The following is a 22055-nucleotide window of genomic DNA, read 5'->3' as shown; positions in this document are numbered from 1 at the left end:
TATGAAAGGAAGCAGCAATTCTGAGTTGTTCCTGTCGTGGTTTAACCCAGCAGGCAGCCAAACACCACGCAGCCGCTCACTCACTTCCCCCCCTCCCCCCCGCAGTGGGACAGGGAGAGAATCGGAAGTGTAAGAGTGAGAAGAACTCCTGGGTTGAGATAAAGACAGTTTAACAGAACAGAAAAAGGAAGGGATGATAATAATAACAACAAAACAACAATGATAATGATAGAATATACAAAATGAGTGATGCACAATGCAATTGCTCACCATCCGCGCTGACCGATAACCAAGTAGCGATCGCTACTTCCTGGAACACGCCTACCATTCATATATTGAGCATGATGTCATATGGTATGGAATACTCCGTTGGCCAGTTGGGTTAACTGTCCCGGCTATGCTCCCTCCCAGTTTCTGAGGAGTCCTTGACTAGGAGGGCACTTAGCAACAACTAAAAACATCAGTGTGTTATCAACATTCTCCTCGTACTAAATCCAAACCACAGCACTAGGACGAAATTTAACTCTATCGCAGCTGAAACCAGGACAGTTTTCCAAGAGATGGGCCCAGGGTTAGGTCTGTGCAGAGCTTCAGAACAAGCACAGCATTAACCTGCCTGTACAAGACTCTCCGGGTTATTGGAAGGACACTGTGGAAACTAGAGGTGTCTCTTGAAATGCAGTTGGAGAAGGAGGCAATGCCTCTCACCCCATTGCCCTTGCCTGCTCAGTCCTGCTGATTTCTTCCAGCAGGTCTCTGGTTCCTGCAGTGCTGGCAGGTAGTGAGTGAGCTGAGCAGGGTGAGATTGTCATGGACATGAGTGACAGGCTGTGAGTGTTTCTTCCCTCCTTGGGAACATTTCCCCTTGGCCTTATTTTGAAGTGGAGATTCAAGATCCTGCTTTGGGCCAATATTTGTGACTCCTCCAAGGTCTGACAGGCAATGTCTCTAGACATACGTCTTGAACCAGATGAGTTGTTTCTAAAGTGTATGTTAAGTTTATGACATTCAAATACTTTGCTGCTCTATGGTGTTTTACATGATGCATGAGGAGAACTCGGCCAGGTTCTTTTAGGAACAGGAGAAAATTCTTGTGGTATTTAGTCATCTCAGTGAGCCAGACTCGGTAGAGCAAGAGTCATTCTTTTCGCTGTCGCAATTCTCCTCACCTAACAAGAACTCAAGAAAAAAATACCCAAAACGGACGCAAACATAGGGGTCATTGGCCAAACTTGCTGGAAAATTGGGGGATCTGGTCACATTAGCTATGTCACTCATAATAAAGTAAGCATCTTTGCATCTTTGAAGACAATGCTGGAGACAGTTTAATTCTGAAGTGGGAAAGTTGGGTGGTTTTTTTTTTAAGAGTTCGGTTGGATCTCCTTAATATGCATACTATTCTGAAGTAAAAGAGTTCTTAGTTCCAAGTATAGGATTTCCTCTGGTACTCTTCAACACGTTTGCACAGTAATTCTGAATCAGGACAACATTTATCATTTTCTTGCAGTAGGTTGTACTACTATTTGTGTGCATCTGTGTGTGCGTGTCTGGATTTGGAGGAATGTGTAAAGAACCAAGGTCAGCCTTGGAGGTCAGGGAGGAGAAAGTGTCATTGTGTGGGTATGTGATCTGTGCAGTACCAGAGCCTGATCCCTGGCCTGTTTGATGAGAAGATGCATAGGTGTAGGGACACACATGTGGCAGTGGACTGTTATTATATTTTGTCTGAATGTATGCATTTTTTGTTTCTGAATCAGAAATACATCTGAGAAAAGCCATAGGAAGGTGACACACTATAGACCTTATAAGACTTTGGGTGGGTGAAAAACCCAATGGAAGGGAAGAAGTCCAGGTCTGAGATGGAAACTCCTATGGGAGGGTGAAAGGTGAACTTCTGCAGGAGAGTTGTGAAGAAGAGGAAGAGCTCTCTTTTGGCAAGAGCCTCACCATCCATACTTTGTTAACAGGTTGATCCCAGTGAGAGGGAAAGAAGACTGTATATCCCCAAGAAATATCAAATACAATTGATCATCTGATCATTTAATTCATGCATTTAATCAGCAACAGATCTGAATACAAATGTTAAAAGAAATGTTTGAGGCAAATGTTCAGTAAATGGCTTTAAAATAAATTTGCCTTTCAGTAATGAAATACAAAGATATTGCTCTGAAAGAGGTAGTACTGAATATCTGTAAGACAGTCTTCAAAGTTATGATCATCCACTGGTGTTTTGGAAAAGGACTGAGTGTCAATAAGCTTGACCTTTGGTTAGTTTAAATAAGAAATAACTGCTAATAAGAAGAAATAATAATAAGATAAGACTTTTTATTTCTTTAAGTCCAACTCCTTTGTTTCATTTCATTAAAATTTATTCTATCCATATTTAATCTCTTTAAAAAAAAAAAAAAAAAAGAGATACACTGCATTAGAAACATTAAATTTGAAGCTTTCACTTAGAAAACCACCAATCCCAGTGGCTTCTGTCAGTTTGACCCTTACAGAGAAAGAGATCTGTTTTCTGATTAGGACTGGATATGGAAAATATCTTTTAAAGGATGGCTGATCTAACCTCCAAAATGCTATTAATTTGAAAAATATGAACAGTCTCTTAAGTTTTTTTCTGAGAATGACAGAAATCTAAGAAAGAGCTTTCACCATCCTGATGGTGGAATCAATTTCAAGTTGAAAATTACACACAGTTGCTGCCATTTAACTCATATTTTTCAGATTTTTTTATGCACAGCTTAATAAATGTTGATACTGAATGAGTTTTTACTCACTTTTTAAAAAAATAATCTTATTTAAGCTTTTTTATGTAAAAACAAATCGAGGTGAGAACAAAAGCAAGACAGGAAGAGCATTCAGTGGTTATTGAAGAGGATAAATCATTGGCAGTCTTTTATGAGAAAGAAAAAAAATGCTAGTCATCGTGAACCTCAGATTTAGAGTAGTTGTACTTTAACTTTGGTTTACTTTTCAGTCCCATCCTCAAAGCTCATCCTCCACCCTGTATCTCATTTAACTCCTTGCTTTCCTTTCCTGCCACTGTATAGCTCCCTGGTTGATGAGCAAAAGGGTTCTTAGCAAAACATTTTAAGCTTCTGTAAGGCTGGACACCTCTCCATAGTTTCCAGTAACACATTACACAGAAGTTGTAACTATGTACAAAAGAAGATCTACTGACTCAGGCTATTCAAAGCTTTGATTAATTTGGAAATAACCAACCAAAGAAAATACCCTGAGACAGAGAACCAAATGCCACTGACATCTGAAGTGTGGAGGTGAGCGACTGGGGTAAAGAACCTTAGGAGAAACAAATCATACACTTCAAGGGCACAGTCACATTGAAAAGAAAGTAATGTTTAAAGCTCTGTTTAAACAAAGGTTGTGTAGAAAGCCAACAACTGCTGTATTTCATTTCCTGATGATACCATCATAGACATCTTTGTGCACCATCTGTTGCATAGAGAGGGTCTATTTGAGGTGAAGAGCCATGTGAAACATGCTGGAAAAAGTCTGAAAAAAACATGCTGGGAAAATTCTGTGCCCAATCTTTGCATATAGGGTGGTGGATTCTTCGGTCTTGAGCTGAGGCACTTGTCTAAGGCTTCTGACCATAAGGAATGAATGAATTTTACATTATGCATGATCAGCAGCTCTTCACCATAGCAGGGTGGAGACCACAGGAGGAAATCAAATACACATGGATGATCAAAACAAGAGATTTGATTTATTGTCTTGCCCTGGGCTGCAGCGATCTATCTCAAGACTGCCTGACAGATACCCCAGACAGCCCTCATTGCAGGTTTTTTTGCATGCCTCATTGTCCCTTTTCCTATTTCTTTGCCTTCCCCATCTTTGCCCACTACTAATTAGATTTTGTTTGGTCTCAGATTTGCTACATCTGTATCTGAGGTTGGTATTTCAGTTATGCTTACATAGCTGGCCTTTCAAGGTTATGGTCCCCAAAACTTCCCTAATTCTCCCCTAAAATTATCTGTGCTATTAGGCCGTTTCTCCTATAACTCACTTTTCATTTTTCATGGTGTTATCTGTAATTCTTATCAGAGTGTTATATTGTTTCCTGTCACATCCAGCAATGTTTCTCATACAATGGTCTGTAGTTTCTCACATCCTGGTCATTTAGCTTAACTTATGAGGGTTTAGTTGTCTGGCTGCACCACGTTGTTCAAGAGGTCACTTCTAGTCCTACTTCTTGTGTGATGTTTTTACAACACATGCTTTTTAAATTTTTAATTGTCCTAATGCTTTTTCTGTATTATTTGCTAGTTTTTAAGTATTGTGAACATCAGAATGGGCCTATCAAAGTGTTTTTCACAGATGCATTTGTAGTCTCTCTTCCAGTTCTTAAAGTCATATACTCCTCACATGGTCTCAGCCACATAAAATATAGTTTCCCAAGCTAAGCTAGACTTAGAACCATAGAATGGTTTGGCTTGGAAGGGACCTTTAAAGGTCGTCTAGTCCACCCCCCCCTGCCATGGGCAGGGACATCTTCAACTAGATCAGGTTGCTCAGAGCCCCGTCCAACCTGACCTTGAATGTTTCCAGGGATGGGGCATCTACCACCTCTCTGGGCAACCTGTGCCAGTGTTTCACCATGCTCATTGTAAAAAATTTCTTCCTTATATCTAGTCTGAATCTACCCTCTTTCAGTTTAAAACCATTACTCCTTGTCCTATCACTACAGGCCCCTTCTCCTATCGCTACAGGCCCTACTTCTAGGGTCCTTCTTTGTCAAAAAGGAAACAAAGAATTTCCTGAAAATGATAACTAGGTTAGGTGGAATAAATCTCCATGTAATGGGACCCCTCTCCCTACTCTGTTTTTTGAGAGAACCGGAAGGAGTGATTTCTCTGGGGCAGTAATCTTCTGAAAAAAGGCAGAGGACAATAATGAATACCTGGTGGATGAGGATCTGGTTACTATGGAAAGGTTATAAGGAGAACTAGAGAAAAAAACTGCATAGTTTATTTTTCCTCCTTTTGTTTTAAAGAACTAAAGATAACTATTGAAGACATCATTCTGAAAGATTTACTCACAGTGAGTAGTACTTTCTCACTCAGGTATTCCTTTGTGGTCAACACTCACAATCAGTGATATAACCTCATAGCTGTAGGTGAAAGAAGGACCCTCTGAATCCCCAAGTAGGATTTTGAGGGGTGAGCTTCATGTATTGACGATAAGATTTTTACAGTCTGTCTACGTATGGAGTCTTTTTCAAGTACTTCAATACTCTGTGTTTGTAAATTATGCACAAAATACTTCTAAAATCTTTACATATGGAATATTTACATTGTTAAATGCCTTCTCAGTTTTTACAAAAATTACTGTGTGAAAGCTTTAAAAGGATAAAAGAGTCTTCTAGCCAACAAGGTAGAAAAGAGTCAGTCGTTGCACATCTGCAAAAGAGCATATCTGAAGTGTGTTACAACAAATGTATTTTCATTCATAGATAGAAATCTGACATATATAGCAGTATACAGCTGATATAACATATGGGTAGCCCTGCCTAGTATCTTTATCAAGTTTTTCAAGGAAAAATACATCAGCAGAACTGAAAATATCTGTGCTATTTTATATGAGAGGAGTTTTCCCTTTAAATCTGGTAAGTAAGACTTGAAATAAGATGCTAATATAAAAAAGTCTTAAAAGTTCATCCGCTGTAGCTTGTCCTGAGACATCAGTGGTAGCTTTCTGTGTCTGAGTAATGCCTAGAGGCACTGTGATCCTTCTGTTAGATTTTCATCTCCCATCCATTGCCTCTCAATGGATTACCCCATGTAGGTAGGCAGAGATGTGTGACTCTGCTGTCAGCTATTGTCATCTCATAGAGTTCCTTCAGATACCTCAATTTTTGTCTCTCTTAATTGAGCAGCCGTTATCATAACTTCTTGTGTGGAGTTAATTTACCTTAATTTAGCTTCAGTTTTCTTCTTTCTGCTTTCTCTTGTTTTAGGAGGCAGTGACTTCAAGGCAGCGACTCACCACACAGAAGTTCTCCACTGAGTCTTCTGTAGGTTGAACATAGTTGTTTTCCGATCAGTTCCTAACAACTCATGGTTTTTCTTGGAGCTAACATTTAGTTCAGTTTATATTTGTTGACATTAACAGTGCTACTATCCACTTATTACTGTTGGATGTAATAAGACATACTAAGTAATTACCTGTTTTTCTTAGCTCCTACTCAATTCCCTTATTGTGTCCTTGAAACAGTCTAAATAAATCTATGCCAATAATGAAATTTTTCACCATTTCACTTTCTTCTCCCTTTCAATAAACATATTAACAAAGAATCTTAATACTCATATTGCCACTCATCAATCACTATATTCTGTGCTTTGCCATGAACATTTTGTTTCCTGTCACAACCAATCTTCAAAATACAACACATTTTCTCCCCCATCCACAAATAGGACACTTTCTTAAAAAGATAATATCTGGGATGCTCTGGAGAAAAGCTTGTTAGAATCCAAATAAACAATATCAATCCATTTCTTCTTGATTATCCCTACGCAGTTGAAGGATGTGACTGTAACTAAAGAAATCCTGCAGTTAAATATAGTATCCTGTAATAGGCTTGGATCACAAAGGTTATTTCAATTGCTATATTGATTCAGTGACAACAAAAGGTAAAATACAGATAAATTTGTGGAGCAGTTTGTGGTGGATTTTCTGATGAACAAATATATTGGAAGGATCTAATTAGTTCACCTGAGCTTGGCATAATGATTATGTAGTCTAATCAAGCTTGTTTTATATTACAAAGATATAGCTATCTAAGGCCCTTTCTTGAAAACCTGTTGTGGTTAGGATAATACTCAGATGTTGGTTTTTAGCACTAGAAACTGAAAAGAGCATAATTAGGACAAATACTACAGACAAATTATTTTTCTACATGGTGGCTTCAAATCTGCTGTGCTCATCATAGTGCTCACTGTTGGAGTGAATTTCATGTGGTTGCTTCTCTTCTGGAACCTGCCATGAAAATCGGAGAAGAGTTCAGTTAATGAGGTAGAGACTTCCTTTTGCCATAAAAGGAGACTAAAGTGCACTGAGAATGTAGTTCTGTTTGTAAATATTATGTGTCTATTAACATTGACCCAGCCTGATGTGAACCACCAGTTCCGAATTCTGAGGGATGAATTCAGGGTTATCTTAATAAAAGAACTCCTTAACACTGATGTTAGCTACATCAGAGAGTGCAAAATCAATACCTGGGATTTTCAAAGAGCTCTAAAGAAACAAGGTGACCATCTCTAATGAAATATAAAAAATGTTGTATGCCAAATATCAATGTCCCTTCCCATTACCTGATAAAGCTTGTTTAGAATAGAATATTTCTAAGCAGTTCTACTGATACTACAGGACCTTCAGTTGAGCAGGGTTATATTATTATCACTGGTCAACACAGGCTGTGAATTCTTCAGCCACACGTTAAACTTTCTTTTTCATGACATTTTTTATCATTGACATATGACAGCTTATTTCAGGTCTTGCGGAAAACCAGTGCTTTGACTTTCACGAGGTCAAACAGCAAATGACTTGCAGAGCTGTCATTAAAAGTTGTTTTTTCTGATTGTCATTGCTACAGCTGACCTTTTGGCTCAAAACTTCCCCTTAGACTGCAAACTTTCTCTCACTAAAAGCCAAATTGTGTGGTTCATACTGGAGTTTAATTCATTAAAAAACTAATAAAATTTCCTTTTGGGTTCACAACATTTTATTTACAAGGAATGTATATCATGTATTGCTCTTGTGTTGCCTTTTTGAGTTTGTCCTGGCATAAAGGATAAAATTCAGACTGCCTAAATTAAGAATCTGTCATCAGTCTCTAATAAAGGGAGATGCAGAAAGCCTACAAAGTGTACAGGGAGCTTCTTAGGTTAGCCAAGAGGAAAGGTATGTCTGAGTTTCTGCTCTGCACTTGATTGTAGGCATCCAATTCAGAGATGTATGTGGGACTCAGCTGATCAAATCTAGGTGTCTACAGCATAGACCTCTACGTTTGAGGTAGGCAATGAAAGGTCTTTCATTATCAATGGGGATTATAGAGATTTTCAAGGCTTTAATTCATGTAACCTAATATAGATCTGGAAGGATTCAAATGAACTGCAATCTAGAGCCATCTCTTCATTGAGCATAAAGGGAGCCTAGCAGGGCTATTGCAGATGTACTTGTTTCTCAGTCCCGTTGTTCGTGTCTTCATGTGTAAAACAATCGTGCCAGGAAGCCCGTCTTCTGATAACCTCAGTGGTCAGATCGTTCAACCAAGAAGCAGAAAAACTTCTGCTTAGCCTAAGGGAGACTCACTCTACAAATACTGAAGAAGTGCTCTAAATTTCATGCAGTATGAAATTCTAGATGACACTAGAAAAGCAGCATCATTTAGCCAAAAATGCAAAATCATGTGTCTAAACTACAAGAAAGAAGAGGACACCTGACACAGCAAGCACTTAAAAGAGAGATAAAGAAAGAGCTCCACTGAGGTCTCAATTTGTTGGCTCTATTTCTGCTTTTTGTTCAAGGTTAGTCCACTGTAAATGGCATGACTAGCTAGCAAGTCCAAAAAAGATCTTGAAGGTGGCCTTGATAAATTCACAACCTGAGGCAGAGCAACATTTTTGAAAGCTGACTCGTGTGCAAACCACAAACCCCAGGAGAGCAGGACTGCAGTGTGTTGTACATCTTCCAACATAATGACAATAAAAGGATGTTGTATCTTACCTCCCAATAAACAGAGTCATCAAAGCAGTTCTGGTCAGATGCTTGTCCCAAGAAGGGCAACTTTAGAATACCACCTGCAGGAAAAACAACATCAGAGGTTAAAAAATGGACAAAATGCCCAAATAAATGTTCCTCATTTGTGCCCTGGAGAGTCATCTAAGTTTTCTGACTCATTTCCTAGTCTACAGAAATGCCCAACCATCTTGGGACATCAGGTCACTCATTATGAGAGGTGATGCAGGTTTCTTCATGTTGACATGAATAAGAGCCTGTTTTTAATTGCTCAAACCTTTCCCAGATTTCAGACTGAATTTTCTATTTCAGTCTGAATTTTTGTTTGGAATGTATCCACAATCACATGGAAACACGTGAACCTAAATGAATATGTCTTAATGTCAAATTAGTTTCTGTTCAGAATTTTAAGCATCTGAATCTAGAGAGGAATTCCATTCAGAAAAACATCTTACTATTCCTATATATACAACCGAGTATCTTCGAAGCATGTATTCAGTAAGATACCTAGGCTTCATTTGAAGACAAAATTATTGGAAAATCGTTTTTTCATATTTAAGTTTCCGCCAGTGTGCCATCATGCATTATTTTTATTTTTCTATTTTGTATTATTCACATGAAATTGTTGATACATTGAAGTTCTCCATTCACGTGTTCTCTAAATTCATATATATTTCAGTTGCTATATGCATCAGACTGACCTGTCAATGCTCCGCCCACCAGTGCAATTCCAATTGTACTGCCCAGGGCAGCAGCCTGCATGCCAGGAGTCAAGTGGACACCTGCCCTGAAAAGGGCAGAAAAACAAACCATTGACAATCAAAACATTGTTACACTTTGAGACTGATAATTGGTCTTACAACATTGTACTTGCTGTCTGCGGGACAAGATGGATCACAGGAAAAAATCCTGCCATTGCTGTGTACAGGACAGAAATCATGTGGGATTGATTTTAACTTGGGTTTGCTTTAGACTACAGGTGAAAACAAGTTCTTTGAAAAGGTAATTAGTTGTCTTGTAAGCCTCTAGAGAATGCTCCCCTTTGTCAAAAAAACCAGCATTTAGTTGTCTTGGAGTCTTTTAAAATAGTGGAAATAGCCCATTTTGCCAATTTTCTTGGAAATGTTACAATTACCAGAATTGTAATTGTAATTGTAATTGTAGAATCATAATAAAGATTCTTCTACATTTGAATGGTTCTGTATGATGGTTTTTATAATGTTTTTTAGTTTATTTATTTTTACTTGAGCTTTTAATTTGGAACAAGCTTGGCATATAAACAGTGTGTTAAAGGCAGGATATAAAAAAGAGTCCTATTTAAACCAGAACACGATACCTGACATCAAATTAAAGTTGCATTTTCTGGAAAAAAAACCATAATTAGATCCAAGGAAGGTGGAAAATTAGGATAGACTTTCAAAAATCAGTAAACTCATTTCTTTATTCTCTTCATAACTCACCTATCTTCCTCTTTTATCGCAGTTACTATGATGCCAGCAATACCTCCCAGTATTCCAGGTAAACCATGTAAATTATGAACTCCACAAGTGTCTTGAATGTTCAGCTTGGATGCCAACAAAGGCTGAAATGAGGGGAAATATGAAGTTTATAGTAAGTTTATAGTCTTCCATTATCTATAGAATGATATGCAAATGAAAGTAGCACAGAGATACAAGAAAAAACTTATTTCATGTACACAAAATTTAGCTATACAACCTGTTATCTTTTCCTTCACTGTGAAATTATTTATATGCAGAGTAAACCAAGGACTTATGCATAATGTCCAAGGTACCATCATAAATATAATGGTACGAAACGCATGACAGTCCACTGATGTTCCTAATCTTTTCAGTCACTGCAGCAAAGGCTAAGTAACACATACAAGCCTGTTCTGAGTCTGCTAGTCGGGTATTTTCTTCCAGAATATTTCTCCATCAGGAAATGGCAGTTTAAACAGTTTTAGTCAGAATGTTTTCTTTCTACATTTTGCACCTGAACCACTTCCATTTTATACTTCAAAAGTATTTTTTGATTAGAGATCTATTTAGAAATTTTAAAAGTCTGAAACGCAGTTAGTCCTATTTCACTGAAACATGAGCTTGGAGCAAAATTCTGGCAGCTCCTTGAACAGAAATCCCAACTTTAATGAACTCTAATATTTATGTGATCCTTCTCTTTTTTTAGCTAGGTGATGGGCTGAAGTTAGCTCATAAGCATATATTTAAATCACACTGATTTAAAGATAATAGCTATCTAGAGCTTACTCTCTATAGTGTACCAGCCAGTTTCTAATCTCCCTTTCTAGTAAACCAAGGGAGCTCCAGTAAAGCCAATGAAGCAATAAGTAAACGAGAGCAGAGGCAGGTCCTCAATACTTACAGTCAGGAAGTGGAATCCAAGGACAGAGATGATTCCAGCAATGCTCCCAATGCACATGGCAGCAAACGGGTGGATTGACAGGTCAGCACAGGTACCCACTGCTACCCCTCCTGCCAGGGTGGCATTTTGAATGAGAACCTGCAAAGGGTAGACAGGGGTGGAGATGATATATGTGGAACACAGGCTTGTTTTAGGGCTGAATGTCTTGTAAGGCTTGCTTGCATATAAAAGTTTTCTTCTTCTTCCATTGGAATTTTTCCAATGAAGAGTGAACAGGAATTTAAAACAGAGTCCCCTGTTACATGCTCAGGTGTTGGTTCAAAGCTGTTTTAAGGGAGTTTAACTCGGGCCAGTTTAATGAATTCCAACTTTTGCAAAGTCACTAAAACTCATCTGACCTCTCAAGAAGCCAGGCTGAGCTAGTGAGAACTGCCTCCTACAACAGCAGCAAATTCTGCAAGCTCATCGAACTGTGCCTGTTTATGCTGGGCTTAGATAAACACTGCAACTGCTGGAAGGAAGTGGCTGGATTTTAGGGCAAGGAGATGAAAGGTTGGCAGCCTGGCAGCCCCAACCTAGTTTGGCTTTGCCTGTTGTGCAGCTGCACTGTGAGATTGCCAGGGAACAGGTTGTCTTGAGATCCCTATTCTGGCTATTGCAATACGGTAACTCACATAGGATCTTCTTTGGAATAAGACCCAAAAGTCCACCTGAATGTTGGACTAATGTCTCTATGGTCCAGCAGGTTCTGTCGTCAAGAGAGAACAAGGGAGCAGGACCATCACTATAATGTCTAAGAGCTTTCTATTCTCCAGATGCAGTGATCCCACCCAGGAATCACTACATACCTAAAGCCGGGTGGGTTGCCTCAGGCCCCAATCTGACATTATAGCTTTTAGAAGTGTGAGCAAAGGCTCCAGGTAGCTCACGGACACTGGGAATCTGCCTAATCATCCTTATTATAGAGGGGTGACTAGATTTAACAGAGGTTGCAATGTGAATCTTACCATATTGAACTTGCCTCTCTGATCCACCAGGCTGGAGAGGGCAAATGTTACGACAGTACACGCAGCCAAGGAATAGTAAGTGTTGACAATTGCTTTAATCTGGTAAACTGGTTCAGATGCAATGGCAGCGTTAAAACTGGGCCAAAAAAGCCAAAGGAACAGGGTACCTGGATGAATATAAGTCAAAAAGAAACAAAGACTATTCAGTCACAAGGGATATTTCAATGTGAAAGATCCAACACCACAGAACTAGCTACAAAAAATGAGGAAGATGATCAGTGAGAAACATGAAATCGCCAAAATGCTGGAAGAAATAATAGATTATGCAGAAGCTTTTGACATTGGCAGCTGGGATTTTGACACATGGTCGCTGTCAAATCTTACTGGAAGACTTTAACACGTTGTGACCCCTTGTCATGCCCCACTCACTGCCGGAGCTCACCACCACTGTGAAAACCATACCAGAACAGGAGGCATCAGCAAGACAGTTCACATGCAAATCCTTTATCATCTACTGATATAACTAATAGTTTTAGCTGGTAAATTGATCTATGAATAGATCTCATGGACAGATAGATGTATGGTTTCTAACATTCATTAGCGGGACAGGCACAGCTCAATACTTTTAATTATGGCTGATTTCTATGGAAATGTTGCTTATAACAGAAGATTTAACAAAAAGGGAGTCACCACTACCGCACAGTGAAAATGCATCTTTAATGTGATCTTTCCTTTTTTTTAACCAAGGAAAAACTGTGAAAATATTTGTGTCATTGAAAACATTATGCATGCATCAGACAAAAAAGAATATGCCTCTAGGAGCGTACTTAAGAAAATGGATGCAGCGTGGTAACATGCAATCATCAAAACATAGGGATGAAAGAGGGATGAACAACTGATCAGCACTCACTATTATTTAACTTACCAATCATGGCAAATATGTCCGAATGATAGGTAGATTCTTCATTTTCATGTTTGTTTTTCAAACCAGGACGATACAAGACTAGGGTTACGGCCAAACCAAAATAAGCTCCAAAAGCATGGATAGTCATTGAGGCTCCAACATCTGTGGCCTGTAATAGGGACCCAAAATAATGCCACACATTTTATACAGCATAAAGATGAGGATTTGATGAAGGAGAAGTCTGGATGACTTTAATGGTTTATTTTCTATGGTAGAAACTAGAATCTAGAATATGTAAACTGGAAGTATTACAAAGTGAAAGCATTTGTTATAATCAGAAAAAAATTATTGCTAAATAGTTGTACCTGAAATATTTCTATAACTAGATGTTCGTTGCACGCAAAGATTGTGATCTCCAGGATTGTCAAGATCAACATCTGAACAGGACTTGTTTTCCCCAGAACAGCTCCAAATGAAATCAAAGCAGTTGCTGTACTGAAGTCTGCATTTATCATGCTGAAGTTAAGAAAACGAATAAAAACAAAACAAAGCAAAACAAAAACACAGGAAAAAAGAAAATCAGTTTAAAGACACCTGAAATAAGGCTGTAATATCAAACCTGTCATATCATTAAAATGATAGATCTTTAACTCTTCAGATATAGAATTATCAAGATCGTCTTTGTGGATGAAAATTAAATCAAACCTTTCCAGGTAGGTTTTGTAGGGATCTTACCAGCTGCTGAGGAAAAAGTGTGGGAAGGTTACCTCCTGCTTAGCTGGTTCAAATTGTAGTGCAAAGTCAGATGAGATGTATATTGTGGATATGCAGGGACATTTCCAATATTCAGGGACTGTCACTTGAACTCCAAAGATGACAGGGAGCTCTTACCTTTAGTCAGATGGTTTATCTCATTTCAAAAGGCTTGCATGCTTTTCTATCACTGTGCATCATCTTTTCACTAGCTGTCAGGAGGGACCAGTGTTAAGAGGTTATGGGGAATGGCAAAGATAAATAAAACCACAAATTGGTCAAAAACTTGCAGCACAGAGGGGTGCTAACTCATGGGTCCCTCTACAAATGCCTGTCTGTAGGCATCTGCTTGTCCCTCAGTAATGTTTGGATGCTGTTCCTTTCAAAATTGTCTACAAGTTGTCTCATGAAACAGAACTGCAGATGTGGAAAACACTCTGAAACCTTGGTAGAAGCAGGACAGATGAATGGGAGGGGGATTAAAAGTATCTAGAGACATCGCACATGAGGTCTCTTATTCTATGATTGGGGTCCAAAACATACTGCAGTGTGGTGCTCATGCAAATCATTCCCTGGGAAGTAGGAGAAAACCTCATGAGTGGATAGACACATTGTTTCAGCCTTTCTTCTGTGACTCCATGTGTCATGGAAGGACAGATCCTTTCATGCCTGCTAGATGCACAAGGTGCTGTGTTACTGCTGGAAATCTTCCAGCTTCCACAGCTCCAGAGATTCAAACCAGTCTCTCTACATAACCTATGGCCCACATGTAACCTAGCACCTCAAATTTCATCCCTCGCTTTGGTTCCCTTGGCTCAGTGCACCAGGTGTTGCCCCTTTAGAGGTCAAGGGCAGATGAATGTTGAGAGGTGGACAGTAAGGCTCAATCAAATTTCAGTGAACTTAGATCTGTGATCTAAGTGATCCCACAGATATTGTAGTCTATGACTTCTCCTGATACCTTAAGGGATAGAAATGTCAATTTTGGTAAAGTCACATGTACCTATTGATCTTAATATAAATTTTCTCTCCTTTCTTATGCCAAAATCCTTGCATCAGGGTTCCCCACTGGAGACCAAGGGCAGCAATGAGCATGTTGATACCAACGCTGCTGAATCCATATTTCTTCAGAAAGGTCATCAGGAAACCAAATCCAACAAATATCATCACATGGACATCCTGAAAGACTGAAAGGAAAACATGTCTGTGTAGTGACTATGAAGAGTGACTATGAAGGGAGGAAAGCTAGGGACAAATGGGGATTTAATAGAAAAGAAAAGAGTTCCAAACTCATGTCATCAGTGTGATCCATCCTTCCCCACTTCATGACCAGTCTACTAGTTGAAGATTGAGTGTCTGGAAAATGCAAGACCCAATTATGGATTTTATTCCTATATCATTATGGAAAGAACACTAGATCTCTATATTAGCAAATTTAATGTGTCTGGAAATATTCTTTGCATGTGAAGCTGCCTGGAACATCACAGCTTCATGTCCTTAGAGAAAAGTTCTCTTCTTCCTCAAATAAAGGTTGTCACATCCAGTGTGTTCTGGCTAACTCCAAAATTGTACATGGGGTTTGTTTGGTAGAGTGCTAGTTGGCCCAGTGCAAAGGTATGCTTATGATCCCTAAAAATTACTGTACAAGAGATTGATTTCTTTACCTGGGTAAAAGAAAAAAGCATTTAAGGTAATGTCTAGACTAAAAAATTAATATTGCTAATCAGCATATACTTAGCCCTCCTTCAAATATGTTTTTTTTTTTTCAAATATGAATTTTGTTAAAATATGGCTAGTTCTTTTTCTACTTTAAGTTTTTTTTTTTCTTTCTTTTTTTTAGGCTTTTTAATACAAACTGAGTTTATCACCACAACATGGATATTTTATATTTTAAAATATTTTGTTACTCTGAAGAGTTTTATGTGATTTAATGCACTCTACACCAAACAGGTTTGAGTCCTGTAATTAAAGATTTTTCTCTGATTTTATTGTTAGTAAGAACCTCAATATAGAGAACCTATTTATTTTCATTTCTATTTCATTGCCTTTTAGATGCAAATATGCACAAAAAACTTGAGACGTTGACCTGGTTAGTATAATATTTGGCTTGAAGTTACATTTCCCAGTTACGTACTTTCAGCATTCCTAGTTTTGCTATATGCATTCCCATGTTTAGCCAAAAGAGGGCCCAGAAGTATAATAAGTTACTGGAGATTCATAATAAACTCAAACTATTATATTTGCACTGTCATATTCCAGCCCTGACCCAGCACTGAAATACACACATGCATGTAGTAAGATCCTTTACATTGGGCCACACACATCTAAGAAACAGCATAGAAATGCAGGTGGTTCGCAGACATCCCCAACCCTTTTGCTTCCTCTTTGGGCTGGACATTTTCATATTTATTTCCTGACTTCAGTAACAGCCAGTGATGGGATTTTTGAGGCCCCTGCAGTCCTTTGGAAGCTTCCCATTTTCCTCCATGTTACTCAATTTCCAGAACTACTATCCAAACTCCTGTGTTGTGCTTACTACTTATTTAAAAGATACACAATCAACTTCAACTTCCCCATTTGGACTTCTGCTTTTGATATACTTGCATATTTTGTATTGCAAAAATGTGTGAAAATAACTGTCTTGCTTAGAGCTCAACATATTCCCGTGCCTCAGAGGACCTGGCAAGAGACGAAAAAGATATGGGTGGGGACAATACAAACCATGCTAATACAACCTTCCTGATCCTACCAGCAGCGAAGTTTTTAGTGTCTTAGTGATGCAGAACCCCAAACACAGCTTAATTTGCCCATATTTCTGTGTCAGAGGGAGTCAGCAGGGGGTGGTTAGGAAAAGGTTAGGAAAAGGATATTAAAGTACAAGGTCATTTGATAGGTACATCTGTTCTGCCACGGGAACACAGAGCTGTGGCTTCATGCCTGACTTGACTGTGGGAGTGGACTGCACATCTGGAGCAACTCTCCTTCAAATGTCTTGGAAAACATGCAGCAGTGGTTAGTGCTGGTGGGGCTGAGAGTGGATAGCCTTCCCTGCCTTCCTCTAAACACCATCCTGATGACCTCAAGTACAGATGGTCACCCACATTTTTTTTTTAAGTGGGACAAAAATATGTTGGCAGGTCACATGAGAAAGATCTCAAATAAAGGAAGGAGTAACCTTAGATCTCTCCCCCTCTTTTTTGAGGATAACGGGAAACTGAATGCTGAACAAGCCTTTTTCTCCCTTTCTTGAAATAATTTTCCATGAGTGACCATTCACCCAGTAACCTGTGGGATCAGCACCTTTGCATTTGAGAAGTGGCCTGGGTTATTTGTCTGACTCTTGTAAAACTACTTCATTAAAGGCTTGTTAATGTTCCAAAAAAATACAGAACTAGAGGGCAAATCCATAAAAGATGCACAGCAACGTCTACAAAAGTAGCCTTTTTGCTTGACTTTAGCAGAAGAAAATGGACATGTATTAAATAAACTCTTAGCATGACAAGTCAAAGTGATATACATCTTCAACAGTTTTCAGTTTCTATCACACTTGAGCTTCATGAACAAAATGAGGGGTACGTTTGAAAATGACCTACTTCTGCTCTTTTTATTGTTTAATCAGCCTATGCCATGGGCTTTCCAATAAAGTTTTAGTTTTGCCCATTCAGGGTAGTTAGCTCCAGGTAAGAAAGCTTCCCCAGTCTTTCTTACAGTTTGTTAGCATTCAGCATATTACTTGCTCTTGTTTGCAATCTCCTGGTTAAATCATTGCAGACAAAGCAAGTAAATTGTTCTCATCAAAACAATCCCATTCATGTGTACAACATCTCAGTAAATCATGTCTAGATTAGTAAAAGATGCTTTACCGCTTAAGTAACCTGATTCTACAGGCAAGCAAAAGAAGAGGTTTCAAAAGCACCTTGATGACTGAGGAGTTTAATTCTCAGTGCCCATCAACAGCGCTTCTGCACGCTCAGGTCTCTTTTGAAAGGTGCTTTTAGAAATCTTACCCCAACCTTGAAGATAAGAAGCAATTCTGTTTGAAACAAGCAGCTGGTTGACACGTAACCATGGGTCCTCCTGAGGGCTAGCCAGGATTCATATAAATGTTTTAAAGCGGTCTGGACTTATTTACACAAACGATGAAAAGTCTTAGTTATAACTGGGTTATTTCATGGATGTTGTGGACAAATCTCACAGAGTGAAGACCTTCAACTAATCTAGCCTATACCTTGTACTTTAACTACCTCTTATGCATACTTTTAAAGACGAGTAGGTCTGGAATTATTTGAAATGATGGAGAAAACAGCAGAATTTGAAATAAACTGTTTCAGTAACTAGTTGTGTTTAACAAAACATAGTACTTCTGTTCTGTGAGACAGGAAAATAAAGATTGGGAAAAATACTCCAGCAGACCTGAACAAAACCTCTGCACATGATTCTGCAAGGCTGCCCAAGACCAGCATATTAATTCCACAGCAAGTTCTCCTCATGGTGGTCAGTCTCAATGCAAAGATGCTTCTGGCATCTAGGTTTATATTAAAACTGTGATTTTGCTCTGCCTAAACAAGTAAGCTGTAGAACCCTGAACAAGAGTGGCACATAAGTTTTTGTAAGCCATGAATCATGGATTGATCACAGGACATTACATACAGATACCAGCACTAAAGAAATCCTCTAGAAGTACTTGCAAAACCGTCACACACCCTTGTCCTCCTGTTCTAGTGGCACAGCACACCTGAAGTTGTCCATCCAATTCGCCATGCCTGTATACTTGCATCCAGCAGAAATAGATCTAATGCAAAGCTATGTTTTGGGAATGATCTCATCTCAGGCCCCCTTACCTGAGTGCAAAACTATGGTGATCCTCAATTATTATTTTCATCTTTCTTCAGTCCAAACATACTGAAGCAGCTTGGATTCATGGTGCTGAGGTATTTAAGACATATAAAAACAAGCCCTGCACTTCAGTTCTGAGAATATAAATTGACCCCTGAATGAAACAACTAAATCTATGAGGTACAGATGGGGATAGCATGGGAAGCAGTTTGAACTCCTCATTTTGTGAACTCAGGGGAAGTCCTGGCTCAGGATATATCCTAATACATCTATACAATCATGGCATTAACGTTCTGCCAGGTCCTTGGGCAAACTCTGCTCTTGCGTGCACTTTGTTGACAGGGATGTTTGAGGGAAAGAGAGCCTAAAAGTGAAAACACAGGTATTGGGAAATCTTGCTTTTCTTCCACTTGTTTATTGTGAATGAGATTCATCTACTCTTAGGTCAGCATCTAAAAGTACAACATTACATCCGCGGTGTTTGCTTAGTTTATGTCTCTACTGGTAAACTGAACAGCCTGGCCAAAAAGCAAATGGCATAGCTTGGCCCACATCTGTACAGCTACATGCTCTTCCCTCCCAAAACACTGTTCCCACCTGTACTACTTATTGAAAGTAGTCTCTGATCTATGCCATGCCTAAAGCCATACCTAGGAGGAGGTCAAGGTGCTGGTTTGCATGAGCCAAAACCATGCCAGAAGCTTGCTAGCAGTTCAATAGTGGGGACAGCTGGGGGACAGTGTGCAGGTATAACACAGTCATACACTGGCTGTGCAGAAAGGCATGGGAGACAGCAGGCAATTTCTTCCACATATTTTAGATGCTTGTACTAGGGAGGAAATAGCTGTAGGTGAACCTAACCTGGATAGGTTACATTTAAAGGCCTATATTGTAGCGTTAGCATCTGGTGAGAAGAATCCTTTTCGCTGCGGTGTTGATGAGGTTCTTGCCCTCTCTCTGACGTCTTTTTAAAATGGAGATATTAAATTAAAAACCAGGGCTCCACACAAGGGCTGGGAGAGGGTTTTGTTTAGTGAGAGAACAACCTATTCCAGGAGCTCCCCAGGGAACACAGTACCCACAGTGCTGCATGTGGCACAGACAGTCTCCATCCGGAAGATGACTTGAGGTTTACTAAGAAATGCACCACAGCACTGTAAGGGACCACTGAAGGCTATTAAACTACTGGCATAAGCACGAGGATCCCATGCATCTTTCTTTATTTTCCTTGGTAAGGGGGACTCTGAGAAAATGCAGGTCAATTTAGTACCAGAGCCAGCAGGTATGATACTTAGACTGGAGAAAGTAATATTCTGTGTTCTTGTAGGGCAAAGAGACAGACCTTAATCTAAGTCTGATGGAGCCATGTCCTAGAAAACATCCTGCCATCTTACCAAATTATACAAAGATGCCCCAAACACTATTGTTCTGTGGCTGTATTTGTTGTTGTTGTGGGTTTTTTGGGGGGTAGAGTCAGAGAAGAGGGAGGTGGACAGGTGTGGTAGGCAATAGCTATGTTAATAAAATAACAGTATCACAGTACAATTGTCTGTGCTCTCAAAGTATTAGTGTGGTCTCTGGCATAGTTTTTGCCTAAGCCAACTATCACCTCCTGGGTGACAGTGGACCAGGGGTCATTCCCAATATGCTGTCTGGGTAAGGCCACCTAATTTAGGAACTGGGATAGTTCAGTATCACGGACATGGCCAAGCTGTGTCTTGGAGAGAGAACGGGCTCTGGCATAGCCTAAGTTACTATCTCTTGGGGATACTGCTGCATCTCAGTGGAGAACCCCTGATGTTCATCAGCTGACTTGCATCTGGAGCTGAATAACGCTGTGCATTCACTGTTCACTCAACTGGACAATGTTCTGTGTGAGAATATACAACGCAAGACTATTAGGGAGTGAAGTGACCCTGAGATGACATTCCCCTCTAACAGTCACTGAAAGGCCAGTTGGAATGAGACAAAAAGAGGGATACATCCAAAATTACAGGGGTACTACATACAGGTAAGGAGTTCTGTACCGTTATGATCATCGTTAAGAGGATTGCAATCAGGGCTACAAGTCGTTAAGATATCAGAGCCAAGAAGAAGAACAACAAACCTTCAATACTGCCAGCAAGACACAGGCTGCTCCTCTGCAGACTTATTTTTCCATTTATTTACAACGGTCTGATCTTTGCATGAGGAGGAAGAAGGTGGGAGAAGGCAGCAACTGTTTCACAGGCCAAAAGCTTTCTCCCTGAATTTCATCAAGCATTTGCAGAACAACAAATCAACAGCAACGTTTGCAGGCTGAACCATTACTGTCTACATCTGAGACGCTGTTTTGAAAGATAGGAGGGGGTTATCCACCTTGTGACAAAAGCTATTGCCCTTTGTGGAGTCCAGCTTCTGCAAAATTATTTCGTATCAATGATGAACACGCTGCCCAATTTCCATGTTTTTATAAAAAAACCTTTTGATACCTGGATGATAGTAATGAAATGTTCCGTTCATTTTCATTATTTGATACAGTAATCAGGAAAGAAGGTCCGGCAAAATGCATTACCATCCATCTCTGGAAAAAGCTAGGATTGTTCAAAGCAATTAATATTTCTCTGAGTTTTAACCTGCTATGCAAATGCTAGAACTATTTTCAGGACTCTTACCTCCCTGAACAGTTAACTTCTCAGTGGTTAGCTACTTTCAGAATTTTATATGAGCTCAACTTGAATTTGTCTTTGAAGCCTGCTGCTTTCACACCTCAGAAAAAGTTTGTTTGCCCCAAAGCATGCCTTTCTTTTCTAGCTATATCAGTAGGTCTCATAAGTAATTCAGAAATCTTGCTTAGGATTAGTTTAACGATATTCTAACTTCTATAAATCTTAGACAACAACACTTACATGGGTATAAGCTGTAGGAGCCATCACTGTTGTCATATTCCACAAATATTCCAAACAAAATAATGATGATCACTTGCAGAAGAATTGCCAGGATCGAGAACTTGAACCTCATGTTGGTGTCAAGGGCTGAAGGCTTCGCAGGAGAGCAGGAGGCTGTGAGAGCCTGATAAAGGACGCTTGCCTTCAGCAGAGCTGCCTAATTCAGTGCATCTAGGTGATATAGCAAAAATAAATAAAAAAAAAGAAACAGAGAGATAGGCGAACACACTGCCACGCCCACTGTGGGAGGGAAACACTATGGGTCAATATAGCGATTTCTATTTCCCAGGTTATTTCTGTCCGTGAAATGCTGGCTTACATATTTTTTCAATTTGTAAGGCAAAACAGTTCATTTAGCCACAGATATGCTTCTCACTGCTTTATACATATTTTAAAAAGGAAAAAGCCTAAAAGAAAATCTCACATAGCCTGGTTTGCTGCACATAGTAAGGAACACAGCGACACTCAATAGTGTTTCCTGTAGTCAAT

The 22055-nt window shown here is 39.3% G+C and overlaps 1 protein-coding gene across 1 annotated transcript; it reads right to left on the bottom strand.

Moving 5' to 3' along the window:
- Nucleotides 1–2391: 2391 nt before the first annotated feature.
- RHAG (Rh associated glycoprotein) lies at nt 2392–21737 on the bottom strand. Its single transcript, XM_075144886.1, has 10 exons — nt 21528–21737; nt 14807–14990; nt 13416–13566; nt 13072–13219; nt 12147–12313; nt 11140–11277; nt 10221–10342; nt 9462–9547; nt 8749–8822; nt 2392–6999 (listed from the first exon to the last, which is right to left on the bottom strand). The coding sequence occupies exons 1-10, from the start codon at nt 21637–21639 to the stop codon at nt 6916–6918; spliced, it is 1266 nt and encodes a 421-aa protein (XP_075000987.1). The 5' UTR covers nt 21640–21737; the 3' UTR covers nt 2392–6915.
- Between the last annotated feature and the right edge of the window lie 318 nt (nt 21738–22055).

The sequence above is a fragment of the Calonectris borealis genome, chromosome 3, assembly GCF_964195595.1.
Source record: "Calonectris borealis chromosome 3, bCalBor7.hap1.2, whole genome shotgun sequence".
NCBI lineage: Eukaryota > Metazoa > Chordata > Aves > Procellariiformes > Procellariidae > Calonectris > Calonectris borealis.
Note: the sequence above shows the minus strand (reverse complement) of the source record. Positions and strands in the feature narration are given on the sequence as shown.

Excerpts from the sequence above, each read along its gene's own strand:
- RHAG (XM_075144886.1), bottom strand. The coding sequence starts at position 21,639 with ATGAGGTTCAAGTTCTCGATCCTGGCAATTCTTCTGCAAGTGATCATC. Across the intron at positions 12,314-13,071 it reads GGACATATTTGCCATGATTG|GTACCCTGTTCCTTTGGCTT; the intron begins GTAAGTTAAATA and ends ATATTCATCCAG. Across the intron at positions 8,823-9,461 it reads GGTGGGCGGAGCATTGACAG|GTGGTATTCTAAAGTTGCCC; the intron begins GTCAGTCTGATG and ends TTTTTCCTGCAG.